Source organism: Scomber japonicus, chromosome 24, assembly GCF_027409825.1.
Source record: "Scomber japonicus isolate fScoJap1 chromosome 24, fScoJap1.pri, whole genome shotgun sequence".
Classification (NCBI taxonomy): domain Eukaryota; kingdom Metazoa; phylum Chordata; class Actinopteri; order Scombriformes; family Scombridae; genus Scomber; species Scomber japonicus.
Window position 1 is genome coordinate 25,001 of NC_070601.1, and position 15,000 is coordinate 40,000.

At 45.0% G+C, this 15,000-nt stretch overlaps 1 protein-coding gene and 1 long non-coding RNA gene across 2 annotated transcripts in view; one reads left to right on the forward strand and one right to left on the reverse strand.

Annotated features, from left to right (window-relative positions):
• The window catches only part of fmnl2b (formin-like 2b), a 23,805-nt gene that overhangs the window by 2,463 nt on the left and 6,342 nt on the right, over positions 1–15,000 (forward strand). The window contains exons 3-18 of the mRNA XM_053314379.1: positions 2,522–2,602; positions 3,315–3,391; positions 3,830–3,913; positions 5,538–5,681; positions 5,774–5,900; positions 6,120–6,196; positions 11,414–11,507; positions 11,941–12,015; positions 12,266–12,376; positions 12,491–12,640; positions 12,715–12,816; positions 12,961–13,181; positions 13,544–13,653; positions 13,970–14,158; positions 14,769–14,789; positions 14,896–15,000. The exon at positions 14,896–15,000 is cut by the window's right edge and continues 20 nt beyond it. Of these exons, the coding sequence (XP_053170354.1) occupies positions 2,522–2,602; positions 3,315–3,391; positions 3,830–3,913; positions 5,538–5,681; positions 5,774–5,900; positions 6,120–6,196; positions 11,414–11,507; positions 11,941–12,015; positions 12,266–12,376; positions 12,491–12,640; positions 12,715–12,816; positions 12,961–13,181; positions 13,544–13,653; positions 13,970–14,158; positions 14,769–14,789; positions 14,896–15,000 (1,768 nt within the window). The remainder of the gene's footprint in view (positions 1–2,521; positions 2,603–3,314; positions 3,392–3,829; positions 3,914–5,537; positions 5,682–5,773; positions 5,901–6,119; positions 6,197–11,413; positions 11,508–11,940; positions 12,016–12,265; positions 12,377–12,490; positions 12,641–12,714; positions 12,817–12,960; positions 13,182–13,543; positions 13,654–13,969; positions 14,159–14,768; positions 14,790–14,895) is intronic.
• LOC128354123 (uncharacterized) lies at positions 3,981–4,350 on the reverse strand. Its single transcript, XR_008320960.1, has 3 exons — positions 4,315–4,350; positions 4,146–4,204; positions 3,981–4,035 (listed from the first exon to the last, which is right to left on the reverse strand). It is a non-coding gene; the product is annotated as an uncharacterized LOC128354123 (long non-coding RNA).

Below are 15,000 nucleotides of genomic sequence, written 5' to 3' on the forward strand. Positions count from 1 at the left end.
AGCTGCAGCAGAAAGCCGTCGCTAAGAGTCAGAGTAAGAAGAGAAGGCTTGGAGCTGCAGCAGAAAGCCGTCGCTGAGAGTCAGAGTAAGAAGAGAAGACTTGGAGCTGCAGCAGAAAGCCGTCGCTGAGAGTCAGAGTAAGAAGAGAAGACTTGGAGCTGCAGCAGAAAGCCGTCGCTGAGAGTCAGAGTAAGAAGAGAAGACTTGGAGCTGCAGCAGAAAGCCGTCGCTGAGAGTCAGAGTAAGAAGAGAAGACTTGGAGCCGCAGCAGAAAGCCGTCGCTGAGAGTCAGAGTAAGAAGAGAAGACTTGGAGCTGCAGCAGAAAGCCGTCGCTGAGAGTCAGAGTAAGAAGAGAAGACTTGGAGCTGCAGCAGAAAGCCGTCGCTAAGAGTCAGAGTAAGAAGAGAAGACTTGGAGCTGCAGCAGAAAGCCGTCGCTAAGAGTCAGAGTAAGAAGAAGAGTTCTGGGCCATGAAACTCAATTGGACTGAAGACTGGAACAAGCTGTTAAATATTCTGTTCATCACTCAGGAGTTTAGTTAGTAGGTGAAAGGACGGTTCCTTGGTGTGAAAGGACGGTTCCTTGGTGTGAAAGGATGGTTCCTCACTGTGAAAGGACTGTTCCTTGGTGTGAAAGGATGGTTCCTCACTGTGAGAGGACGGTTCCTCTTTGTGAAAGGATGGTTCCTCAGTGTGACATTAACTGTTAAACATGGAGGAGGAAGCAGGATGTTTTTCTGGATCCAGGGTCGGCTACCAGCGTTCTGCAGCGATGCCATGCAGAACCCTGTGGTATGCATGCAGAACCCTCTGGTATGCACGCAGAACCCTCTGGTATACATGCAGAACCCTCTGGTATGCACCCAGAACCCTCTGGTATGGATACAGAACCCTCTGGTATGCATGTAGCTGGTCAGAGAAGATAATGACCCAAAACACGAGTCCAGCTATGACACAACGAGCTGAGGGAAAAACAGCAGCGTCTCCAGACTGAAACCATCAAGCTGCTTCAGGATGAACTGGACAGAAGACTGAAACCATCGAGCTGCTTCAGGATGAACTGGACAGAAGACTGAAACCATCGAGCTGCTTCAGGATGAACTGGACAGAAGACTGAAACCATCGACCTGCTTCAGGATGAACTGGACAGAAGACTGAAACCATCGACCTGCTTCAGGATGAACTGGACAGAAGACTGAAACCATCGAGCTGCTTCAGGATGAACTGGACAGAAGACTGGAACCATCGAGCTGCTTCAGGATGAACTGGACAGAAGACTGGAACCATCGAGCTGCTTCAGGATGAACTGGACAGAAGACTGGAACCTGCTTCAGGATGAACTGGACAGAAGACTGAAACCATCGAGCTGCTTCAGGATGAACTGGACAGAAGACTGGAACCTGCTTCAGGATGAACTGGACAGAAGACTGAAACCATCGAGCTACTTCAGGATGAACTGGACAGAAGACTGAAACCTGCTTCAGGATGAACTGGACAGAAGACTGAAACCTGCTTCAGGATGAACTGGACAGAAGACTGAAACCTGCTTCAGGATGAACTGGACAGAAGACTGAAACCTGCTTCAGGATGAACTGGACAGAACTGAAACCATCGGGCTGCTTCAGGATGAACTGGACAGAACTGAAACCATCGAGCTGCTTCAGGATGAACTGGACAGAAGACTGAAACCATCGAGCTGCTTCGGGATGAACTGGACAGAAGACTGAAACCTGCTTCAGGATGAACTGGACAGAAGACTGGAACCTGCTTCAGGATGAACTGGACAGAAGACTGAAACCATCGAGCTGCTTCAGGATGAACTGGACAGAAGACTGGAACCATCGAGCTGCTTCAGGATGAACTGGACAGAAGACTGAAACCATCGAGCTGCTTCAGGATGAACTGGACAGAAGACTGGAACCTGCTTCAGGATGAACTGGACAGAAGACTGAAACCATCAACCTGCTTCAGGATGAACTGGACAGAAGACTGAAACCTGCTTCAGGATGAACTGGACAGAAGACTGAAAGCAAAGCAACTTTTATTCCACACATTTATAGGAAGAACGTTCTGAAGAATATTTGATTTCCATTGTAGAAAGAATGCCACGAGATTGTCCAGCTGTTATATCTGCCGAAGGCGGCTAGGGTTAGGGTTAGGGTTTAATGTGTCATTGTACTCTGAGGGTTAGGGTTTAATGTGTCATTGTACTCTGAGGGTTAGGGTTTAATGTGTCATTGTACTCTGAGGGTTAGGGTTTAATGTGTCATTGTACTCTGAGGGTACTCTGGAAATATTGGGGTGCTCTAAAACTTTTGACCGGTAGTGTATATAGGTATAGAGTTATATATTAATATATAATATATATATATGTGTATATATTTATAGTTATATATTAATATATATAATATATATGTGTATATATTTATAGTTATATATTAATATATATAATATATATGTGTATATATTTATAGTTATATATTAATATATATAATATATATATCTGTGTGTGTGTATACAGGAGCGGTTCCAGGTGAAGAACCCTCCACACACTTACATCCAGAAGCTTCGCGGCTTCCTCGACCCAGCTGTCACACGCAAGGTGAGATTAACCTGTCTGTCTGTCTGTCATTAACCTGTCTGTCTGTCATTAACCTGTCTGTCTGTCTGTCATTAACCTGTCTGTCTGTCTGCCTGCCTGTCTGTCTGTCATTAACCTGTCTGTCTGCCTGCCTGTCTGTCTGTCATTAACCTGTCTGTCTGTCTGCCTGCCTGTCATTAACCTGTCTGTCTGTCTGTCTGTCTGTCATTAACCTGTCTGTCTGTCATTAACCTGTCTGTCTGTCTGTCATTAACCTGTCTGTCTGTCATTAACCTGTCTGTCTGTCTGTCTGTCTGTCATTAACCTGTCTGTCTGTCTGTCTGTCTGTCTGTCTGTCTGTCTGTCTGTCTGTCATTAACTTGGCTGTCTGTCATTAACCTGTCTGTATGTCTGTCTGTCTGTCTGTCATTAACTTGGCTGTCTGTCATTAACCTGTCTGTCTGTCTGTCTGTCTGTCTGTCTGTCTGTCTGTCATTAACCTGTCTGTCTGTCATTAACCTGTCTGTCTGTCTGTATGTCTGTCTGTCTGTCATTAACCTGTCTGTCTGTCTATATGTCTGTCTGTCTGTCATTAACCTGTCTGTCTGTCATTAACCTGTCTGTCTGTCTGTCTGTCTGTCATTAACCTGTCTGTCTGTCTGTCTGTCTCTAACCTGTTTGTCTGTCTCTAACCTGTCTGTCTGTCTCTAACCTGTCTGTCTCCAACCTGCAGAAGTTCAGAAGGAGGGTCCAGGAGTCAACTCAGGTGCTCAGAGAACTAGAGATTTCTCTACGCACTAATCACATCGGGTACCTGTCTTTCTGTCTGTCTGTCTGTCTGTCTGTCTGTCTGTCTGTCTCTCTCTCTCTCTCTCTCTCTCTGTCTCTCTCTGTCTCTCTGACCACCTGTCTGTCTCTCTCTCTGTCTCTCTCTCTGTCGCTCTCTCTGTCTGTCTGTCTGTCTGTCTGTCTGTCTGTCTGTCTGTCTGTCTGTCTGTCTGTCTGTCTGTCTGTCTGTCTGTCTGTCTGTCTGTCTGTCTGTCTGTCTGTCTGTCTGTCTCTCTCTCTCTCTCTCTCTCTCTCTCTCTCTCTCTCTCTCTCTCTCTCTCTCTCTCTCTCTCTCTCTCTCTCTCTCTCTCTCTCTCTCTCTCTCTCTCTCTCTCTCTCTCTCTCTCTCTCTCTCTCTCTCTCTCTCTCTCTCTCTCTCTCTCTCTCTCTCTCTCTGACCAGCTGTATGTCTCTCTGCAGGTGGGTCAGAGAGTTTCTGAATGAGGAGAATCGAGGTCTGGATGTTCTGGTTGAATATTTATCGTTCGCTCAGTATGCCGTCACGTAAGTTACCCCTAACCCATCTACACACTACACACTACACAACCTCACACTACAGACTACACCTAACCCATCTACACACTACACACTACACAACCACACACTACACACTACACCTAACCCATCTACACACTACACCTAACCCATCTACACACTACACACTACACACTACACAACCTCACACTACACACTACACCTAACCCATCTACACACTACACACTACACAACCTCACACTACACACTACACCTAACCCATCTACACACTACACACTACACATCTACACACTACACAACCTCACACTACACACTACACAACCTCACACTACACATCTACACACTACACACTACACATCTACACACTACACACTACACCTAACCCATCTACACACTACACACTACACAACCTCACACTACACACTACACCTAACCCATCTACACACTACACATTAACCTGTCTGTCTGTCTGTCTGTCTGTCATTAACCTGTCTGTCTGTCTGTCATTAACCTACACGCCTCTGACGTGGACTTGTTTCTTCAGCATTGCTCACATGTTCTCAGTGGGGTTTAAGTCAGGACTTTCTAAAACCTTAGCCTGATTGAGCTATTCCATTACCACTGATGTGTGCTTGGGGTCATTGTCCTGTTGGAACACCCAACTGCGCCCAAGACCCAACCTTCGGGCTGATGATTTTAGGTTATCTTGAAGAATTTGGAGGTAATCCTCCTTCTTCATTATCCCATTTACTCTCTGTAAAGCACCAGTTCAATTGGCAGCAAAACAGGCCCAGAGCATAACAGTACCACCACCATGCTGGACGGTAGGCATGGTGTTCTTGGGGTTAAAGGCCTCACCTTTTCTCCTCCAAACATATTGCTGGGTGTTGTGGCCAAACAACTCAATTTTTGTTTCATCTGACCACAGAACTTTCCTCCAGAAGGTCTTATCAATCAATCAATCAATCTTTATTTGTATAGCGCCAAATCACAACAAAGTTATCTCAAGGCACTTTACACATAGAGCAGGTTCTAAACCGAACTCTTCAGGTTTTAACTTTAAAGAGACCCAACATTCTCACATGAGCAACAGTGGCGAGAAAAAAACTCCCTTTTAGCAGGAAGAAACCTCAGAACCAGACTCAGCAGTGGGCGGCCATCTGCCTCGACCGGTTGGGGTTGATTGATTGGGCTTATCTTTGTCCATGTGATCAGCAGCAAACTTCAGTCGAGCCTTAAGGTGCCTCGGCGATTTAAAACACGCTTGACTGTGGACACTGACACCTGTGTTCCAGCAGCTTCTAATGCATTGCAGACCTGCTTTTTGGTGGTTCTCGGTTGACTCTTGACCATCCTGACCAGTTTCCTCTCAGAAGCAGGTGATAGTTTGCGTTTTCTTCCTGATCGTGGCAGTGACACAACTGCGCCATGCACTTTATACTTACAAACAATTGTTTGCACAGTTGCTCTTCTGACCTGTAGCTGCTTGGAAATGGCAGCACGTGACTTTCCTGACTTTTTCAACTCAATGATTCGCTTTTTCAGATCCGTGCTCAGCTCTTTTGACTTTCCCATTGTAGCGTTTGTGGCTGAGTCTAATGATTGTATCAAACACATGTATATCTGTGTGCAGGTTTGATGGCGAGCAGCTGGAGGCTGGAGGAGACGTGTCGTCCATCGACTCTCCCTGGAGTCGGTCCATAGAGGATCTCCATGGTGACTGCAGCCTTCCTTCCCCATCCTCCTCTGCACCCAGAGCAGCGCGACACTCCATCAGGTAAGAAAGGAAAGGGTTAGGGTTAGGGTTAGGGTTAGCCTAACCCTAACCCTAACCCCCCCCCCCCCAACCCCCAACCCGTGTCTCTGTAGCTCGACGCTGGTGACTCGCTCCAACACGCTGCCGAGTCGCCGCACTCTGAAGAATTCACGACTCGTCTGTAAGAAAGACGACGTCCACGTCTGCGTCATGTGTCTCCGAGCCATCATGAACTACCAGGTCAGACTTTAACATCAGATCTTATTTTAACGTGTAAACCCTAACCCTAACTAACCCTGACTAACCCTAACTAACCCTAACTAACCCTGACTAACCCTAACTAACCCTGACTAACCCTGACTAACCCTAACTAACCCAGACTAACCCTAACCCTAACTAACCCTGACTAACCCTGACTAACCCTGACTAACCCTTCCTCTCTGTTCTCTTCTTCTTCAGTACGGATTCAACATGGTCATGTCTCATCCTCACGCTGTCAATGAAATCGCCCTGAGTCTCAACAACAGGAACCCCCGGTGAGTACTACACACTACACAGTACACTACACAACCTCACACTACACACTACACAACCTCACACTACACACTACACAACCTCACACTACACACTACAAACTACACACTACAAACTACACACTACAAACTACACACTACACACCCTCACACTAACCCTGGTGAGTAATACGTTACTATATAAACTACACACTACACACTACTACTGTCTCTCTACTGTTCTGTCTACCTGTCTCTCTACTGTTCTGTACCTGTCTCTCTACTGTTCTGTCTACCTGTCTCTCTACTGTTCTGTCTACCTGTCTCTCTACTGTTCTGTACCTGTCTCTCTACTGTTCTGTGTACCTGTCTCTCTATTTTTCTGTACCTGTCTCTCTACTGTTCTGCCTACCTGTCTCTCTACTGTTCTGTACCCGTCTCTCTACTGTTCTGTACCTGTCTCTCTATTGTTCTGTACCTGTCTCTCTACTGTTCTGTCTACCTGTCTCTCTACTGTTCTGTACCTGTCTCTCTACTATTCTGTCTACCTGTCTTTCCATTTTTCTGTACCTGTCTCTCTACTGTTCTGTACCTGTCTCTCTACTGTTCTGTCTACCTGTCTCTCTACTGTTCTGTCTACCTGTCTCTCTACTGTTCTGTCTACCTGTCTCTCTACTGTTCTGTCTACCTGTCTTTCTATTTTTCTGTACATGTCTCTCTACTGTTCTGTACCTGTCTCTCTACTGTTCTGTCTACCTGTCTCTCTACTGTTCTGTCTACCTGTCTCTCTATTGTTATGTACCTGTCTCTCTACTGTTCTGTACCTGTCTCTCTACTGTTCTGTCTACCTGTCTCTCTACTGTTCTGTACCTGTCTCTCTACTGTTCTGTCTACCTGTCTCTCTACTGTTCTGTACCTGTCTCTCTACTGTCCTGTACCTGTCTCTCTACTGTTCTGTCTACCTGTCTCTCTACTGTTCTGTCTACCTGTCTCTCTATTGTTATGTACCTGTCTCTCTACTGTTCTGTACCTGTCTCTCTACTGTTCTGTCTACCTGTCTCTCTATTGTTCTGTACTTGTCTCTCTACTGTTCTGTCTACCTGTCTCTCCACTGTTCTGTCTACCTGTCTCTCTATTTTTCTGTACCTGTCTCTCTATTGTTCTGTCTACCTGTCTCTCTACTGTTCTGTACCTGTCTCTCTACTGTTCTGTCTACCTGTCTCTCTACTGTTCTGTCTACCTGTCTCTCTACTGTTCTGTCTACCTGTCTCTCTACTGTTCTGTACCTGGCTCTCTACTGTTCTGTCTACCTGTCTCTCTATTTTTCTGTACCTGTCTCTCTACTGTTCTGTACCTGTCTCTCTACTGTTCTGTCTACCTGTATCTCTACTGTTCTGTCTACCTGTCTCTCTACTGTTCTGTCTACCTGTCTCTCCACTGTTCTGTCTACCTGTCTCTCTATTGTTATGTACCTGTCTCTCTATTTTTCTGTACCTGTCTCTCTACTGTTCTGTCTACCTGTCTCTCTACTGTTCTGTCTACCTGTCTCTCTACTGTTCTGTCTACCTGTCTCTCTATTTTTCTGTACCTGTCTCTCTACTGTTCTGTCTACCTGTCTCTCTACTGTTCTGTACCTGTCTCTCTACTGTTCTGTCTACCTGTGTCTCCATTGTTCTGTCTACCTGTCTCTCTACTGTTCTGTCTACCTGTCTCTCCACTGTTCTGTCTACCTGTCTCTCTACTGTTCTGTCTACCTGTCTCTCTACTGTTCTGTACCTGGCTCTCTACTGTTCTGTCTACCTGTCTCTCTATTTTTCTGTACCTGTCTCTCTACTGTTCTGTACCTGTCTCTCTACTGTTCTGTCTACCTGTCTCTCTACTGTTCTGTATCTGTCTCTCTACTGTTCTGTCTACCTGTCTCTCTACTGTTCTGTCTACCTGTCTCTCTACTGTTCTGTCTACCTGTCTCTCTACTGTTCTGTCTACCTGTCTCTCCACTGTTCTGTCTACCTGTCTCTCTATTGTTATGTACCTGTCTCTCTATTTTTCTGTACCTGTCTCTCTACTGTTCTGTCTACCTGTCTGTCTACCTGTCTCTCTACTGTTCTGTCTACCTCTCTCTTTATTTTTCTGTACCTGTCTCTCTACTGTTCTGTCTACCTGTCTCTCTACTGTTCTGTCTACCTGTCTCTCTACTGTTCTGTCTACCTGTCTCTCTACTGTTCTGTCTACCTGTCTCTCTATTGTTATGTACCTGTCTCTCTACTGTTCTGTACCTGTCTCTCTACTGTTCTGTCTACCTGTCTCTCTATTGTTCTGTACCTGTCTCTCTACTGTTCTGTCTACCTGTCTCTCTACTGTTCTGTCTACCTGTCTCTCCACTGTTCTGTCTACCTGTCTCTCTACTGTTCTGTACCTGTCTCTCTACTGTTCTGTCTACCTGTCTCTCTACTGTTCTGTACCTGGCTCTCTACTGTTCTGTCTACCTGTCTCTCTATTTTTCTGTATCTGTCTCTCTACTGTTCTGTCTACCTGTCTCTCTACTGTTCTGTCTACCTGTCTCTCTACTGTTCTGTACCTGTCTCTCTACTGTTCTGTCTACCTGTCTCTCTACTGTTCTGTCTACCTGTCTCTCTATTGTTATGTACCTGTCTCTCTACTGTTCTGTACACCTGTCTCTCTACTGTTCTGTACCTGTCTCTCTACTGTTCTGTCTACCTGTCTCTCTACTGTTCTGTCTACCTATCTCTCTATTGTTCTGTACCTGTCTCTCTCCTGTTCTGTACCTGTCTCTCTATTGTTATGTACCTGTCTCTCTACTGTTCTGTACCTGTATCTCTACTGTTCTGTACCTGTCTCTCTACTGTTCTGTCTACCTGTCTCTCTATTGTTCTGTACATGTCTCTCTATTGTTCTTTCTACCTGTCTCTCTATTGTTCTGTACCTGTCTCTATTTTTATGTACTCGTTTCTCTACTGTTCTGTCTACCTGTCTCTCTACTGCTCTGTCTACCTGTCTCTCTATTGTTCTGTACCTGTCTCTCCACTGTTCTGTCTACCTGTCTCTCTACTGTTCTGTCTACCTGTCTCTCTATTGTTCTGTACCTGTCTCTCTACTGTTCTGTACCTGTCTCTCTATTTTTCTGTACCTGTCTCTCTACTGTTCTGTCTACCTGTCTCTCTATTGTTCTGTACCTGTCTCTCTACTGTTCTGTCTACCTGTCTCTCTACTGTTCTGTCTACCTGTCTCTCTATTGTTCTGTACCTGTCTCTCTACTGTTCTGTCTACCTGTCTCTCTACTGTTCTGTACCTGTCTCTCTACTGTTCTGTCTACCTGTCTCTCTACTGTTCTGTCTACCTGTCTCTCTACTGTTCTGTCTACCTGTCTCTCTATTTTTCTGTACCTGTCTCTCTACTGTTCTGTCTACCTGTCTCTCTACTGTTCTGTACCTGTCTCTCTACTGTTCTGTCTACCTGTCTCTCTACTGTTCTGTCTACCTGTCTCTCTACTGTTCTGTACCTGTCTCTCTACTGTTCTGTCTACCTGTCTCTCTATTTTTCTGTACCTGTCTCTCTACTGTTCTGTACCTGTCTCTCTACTGTTCTGTCTACCTGTCTCTCTACTGTTCTGTCTACCTGTCTCTCTACTGTTCTGTCTACCTGTCTCTCCACTGTTCTGTCTACCTGTCTCTCTATTGTTATGTACCTGTCTCTCTATTTTTCTGTACCTGTCTCTCTACTGTTCTGTCTACCTGTCTCTCTACTGTTCTGTCTACCTGTCTCTCTACTGTTCTGTCTACCTGTCTCTCTATTTTTCTGTACCTGTCTCTCTACTGTTCTGTCTACCTGTCTCTCTACTGTTCTGTACCTGTCTCTCTACTGTTCTGTCTACCTGTGTCTCCATTGTTCTGTCTACCTGTCTCTCTACTGTTCTGTCTACCTGTCTCTCCACTGTTCTGTCTACCTGTCTCTCTACTGTTCTGTCTACCTGTCTCTCTACTGTTCTGTACCTGGCTCTCTACTGTTCTGTCTACCTGTCTCTCTATTTTTCTGTCTACCTGTCTCTCCACTGTTCTGTCTACCTGTCTCTCTACTGTTCTGTCTACCTGTCTCTCTATTGTTCTGTACCTGTCTCTCTACTGTTCTGTCTACCTGTCTCTCTACTGTTCTGTACCTGTCTCTCTACTGTTCTGTCTACCTGTCTCTCTACTGTTCTGTCTACCTGTCTCTCTATTGTTATGTACCTGTCTCTCTACTGTTCTGTACACCTGTCTCTCTACTGTTCTGTACCTGTCTCTCTACTGTTCTGTCTACCTGTCTCTCTACTGTTCTGTCTACCTATCTCTCTATTGTTCTGTACCTGTCTCTCTCCTGTTCTGTACCTGTCTCTCTATTGTTATGTACCTGTCTCTCTACTGTTCTGTACCTGTATCTCTACTGTTCTGTACCTGTCTCTCTACTGTTCTGTCTACCTGTCTCTCTATTGTTCTGTACATGTCTCTCTATTGTTCTTTCTACCTGTCTCTCTATTGTTCTGTACCTGTCTCTATTTTTATGTACTCGTCTCTCTACTGTTCTGTCTACCTGTCTCTCTACTGCTCTGTCTACCTGTCTCTCTATTGTTCTGTACCTGTCTCTCCACTGTTCTGTCTACCTGTCTCTCTACTGTTCTGTCTACCTGTCTCTCTATTGTTCTGTACCTGTCTCTCTACTGTTCTGTACCTGTCTCTCTATTTTTCTGTACCTGTCTATCTACTGTTCTGTCTACCTGTCTCTCTAATGTTCTGTACCTGTCTCTCTACTGTTCTGTCTACCTGTCTCTCTACTGTTCTGTCTACCTGTCTCTCTACTGTTCTGTACCTGTCTCTCTACTGTTCTGTCTACCTGTCTCTCTATTTTTCTGTACCTGTCTATCTACTGTTCTGTCTACCTGTCTCTCTATTGTTCTGTACCTGTCTCTCTACTGTTCTGTCTACCTGTCTCTCTACTGTTCTGTCTACCTGTCTCTCTATTGATCTGTCTACCTGTCTCTCTACTGTCCTGCCTACCTGTCTCTCTACTGCTCTGTCTACCTGTCTCTCTATTGTTCTGTACCTGTCTCTCTACTGTTCTGTACCTGTCTCTCTATTTTTCTGTACCTGTCTCTCTACTGTTCTGTACCTGTCTCTCTACTGCTCTGTCTACCTGTCTCTCTATTGTTCTGTACCTGTCTCTCTTACTGTCTGTGTCTCTTGTCCTTAGGACGAAGGCTCTAGTGTTGGAGTTGCTGGCAGCAGTGTGTTTGGTTAGAGGAGGACACGAGATCATCCTGTCTGCCTTTGACAATTTTAAGACGGTAAAAACTCCACCTGTCTGACCTCACACCTGTACTGTGTATTAACTCCACCTGTCTGACCCCACACCTGTACTGTGTATTAACTCCACCTGTCTGACCTCACACCTGTACTGTGTATTAACTCCACCTGTCTGACCTCACACCTGTACTGTGTATTAATCCACCTGTCTGACCTCACACCTGTACTGTGTATTAATTCCACCTGTCTGACCTCACACCTGTACTGTGTATTAACTCCACCTGTCTGACCTCACACCTGTACTGTGTATTAACTCCACCTGTCTGACCTCACACCTGTACTGTGTATTAACTCCACCTGTCTGACCTCACACCTGTACTGTGTATTAACTCCACCTGTCTCGTATTGGCAGGTAGAATTGATTATTGCTTTAATAGATGACTGATCGATAACTGGCTGATTGATCTCTTGCAGGTGTGTTCAGAGTCGATGCGATTTGAGAAGTTGATGGAACATTTCAAGAATGAAGACGACAACATCGACTTCTTGGTATGAGAATTTATGAGAGCTGTTTTTAACATCATTTCAAACCACAAACTCACTTCCATAGAAAACAATAATGTGTCATTTATTATAAAACATGAAATAATGATAATAATAATATGACCTTTTACCTTTAAACAATCTGAACCTCATTAATATGAACATAAATCACCTAGATGTCAACAGTGAATGAGTTGACATGGAAACCTCAGAAGGTCACTTAATTACTATCTGTTGCCATGGAAATGCTTTTCAGGTGGCCTGCATGCAGTTCATCAACATCGTGGTTCACTCAGTGGAAGATATGAACTTCAGAGTCCATCTACAGTACGACTTCACCAAACTGAACCTGGACGAACACCTGGAGGTAACACTCACCTGCCAGTCATCTGAGCTCTGACGTCATCACATTAGCTTCACCACATTCAAACTTCCTGAACTTAATAATAATACAACACCTACCACACCTGTCTCACCCCAGAGGTTGAAGCACACAGAGAGCGACAGACTGCAGGTGCAGATTCAAGCATACCTGGACAACGTGTTCGACGTGGGGACGCTGCTGGAGGATGCCGAGACAAAAACTGCTGCTCTGGAGAGAGTGGAGGAGCTGGAGGAGAACCTGACCACGGTAAGACTGACAGGTGGAGAGAGAGACAGGCAGCCAGACAGACAGGTATGATACTAACCTGTCTTTGTCTTCAGATGTCAGAGCGTCTGCTGGATGTAGAGAATGAAGCGATGCTGAAGATCGTTGAACTGGAGAAACAGCTGATGCAGACCAACAAGGAGCTGGACAACATGCGGGTCAGTGCTGTTTCTATGGAAACCAGATCCAAGTGATTTATAACAGATGAACATCCACCTTCAGTTTCACAAAATAACATGAAATCTATTTTTGAATGATGCTGCTTCCGTAGTAACACTAACAAACAGCTGTCACCTTTGCAGGAGGTGTACACCAGCGCCAACACACAGGTGCACACTCTGCGGCGGATTGTTCGGGAGAAGGATCAGACCATCCGGCGTCAGAGTCGTCTAGAGCGTCAGGCCCAGGAGGCCCAGCAGGCAGGGGGCCCTGGAGCTCCTCAACCCCAGAGAGGAGAGGGTGACGGGGGCGTGGCCGACTCTGCCTCCCCCTCTCCTCCTCCCTGCCCCAACCTCTCCCCCAGGTAGGACATTGGTTCAGCTTCAGTCGGTGTGGTTTGGATCAGAGGTTAGACCCTCACGGTCGGTGGGGTTAGGGTTCTCTGCTAAAAACATGCATTGATGATATTTCTGAGTTATGGATCATTAATTGAACATCATGTCAGATGGAAACACTCCTGCAGGGGTGATCCATAGATGTTGTAGTTTGTTAGCAGTGTGCCTGAAGGATGTTTCTGAACTTCACATTAAATATTAAATATACATCTTTAAGTAAGTTAAGTAACTTTGAACATTTATGATCCCAGAGACACGTACATTACCCAAAATAAGAGAAAACATTGGTTGAAATGATTTCTATTGACTACCTGATGATTCCACCCTGCAGCCCTGAGACCGTAGCCTATCACAGCATGGGACCAGGGATGGGTGGAGCTCCAGATATGCCAGTCCCGCCTCCTCCTCCTCCTCCACCTCCAATGCTGGGAACCAGTGAGTGTGAGCTCAACCAATCAGAAGGCTGATTATACTGATGCATAAAATATGAATAAGGTTTGATCAATAACTGCAAAGAGAGCAGAAAATGAGTGTGTACTGTTAGTGTGTGTTTGGTATCATCAGCCAAGCATAAATATCATCACCAACTATAGCTCAAGTATAATAAGTATGAATATAATAAAGTATAATAATTATGAGTAAGATAAAGGACAATACATATAACGTTAGTAAAATATTATAAATATAATAACTTTATAAAGTATAACTTTGTGTCTGACAGGAAACAGTAACAGCTTTTTCTTCTCCTTCTTTAAAGTGCCCAATGGGCCGTACCCTGCCCCTCCCCCCCCTGCTCCTCCTCCTCCCCCCCCTCCACCGCCTCCACCTTGTCGGACCAGTGAGCTCTCTTCCTCTGTCCCCATGCCCCCCCCTCCTCCCCCTGTTGCTCCCCCTCTGCCGGGGTCAGGGGGATCCCCCACCGTCATCTTTAACTCCGGATTGGCAGGTGAGACATTTTCGGTGATGTGTTCAGGTGATGCTTGTAAAACTGTAACTTCCAGTTTGTGAAATATAAAAGTTAATTTTAACATTTGAATTTTACATCTCTGCCTATTTTCTGATGATCAGTTCTTATAATGATTATCATTTCTTTTAAAATCATAAATGTTGGGAAAATTCTCCATGTTGGTGCGTTCATGAACAATCCAACAATATTAACAGGTGATAATAAGCAATAAATAGTGTATAACCTCTGTAGTATCACTAACATGCAGTTTGATACTACATTAAAAATAATAAATAATAGTTCAATGTGTCCACTGAAACAAGACTGAGTAACCTGAACTTGTAATGAACAATGTTACAGAAGAGCCTGTGAACACCACAGCATGAAAGTGGTCTGAACTACTTCGTGTCTGACGTGGACTTCCTGTTCTGTTCAACGTGTTCTCTCTGGCTCCGATTACAGAAACACTCTAATTTATAGAAACATATGATCAGAGGACTATGGTCCAGTACATAGTACATCTTTCCTTTACAGTTTATCTTGATTATGTAAAACCTGTGTATAGTTTGATGTCATTAACCAAATGTGTTTTCTCTCATTCTGCTCACAGAGGGTCCACTCAAGTTATTCTGTACGTTATTATTATTATTATACACACATACATACATATTCAGCACGTCTGTGCACACCTGTCTGTCTCACCTGTCTCACCTGTCTCACCTGTCTCACCTGTGCAGCGGTGAAGATTAAGAAGCCGATCCAGACGAAGTTCCGGATGCCGGTGTTGAACTGGGTCGCTCTGAAGCCGAGTCAGATCAACGGGACTGTCTTCAATGACATTG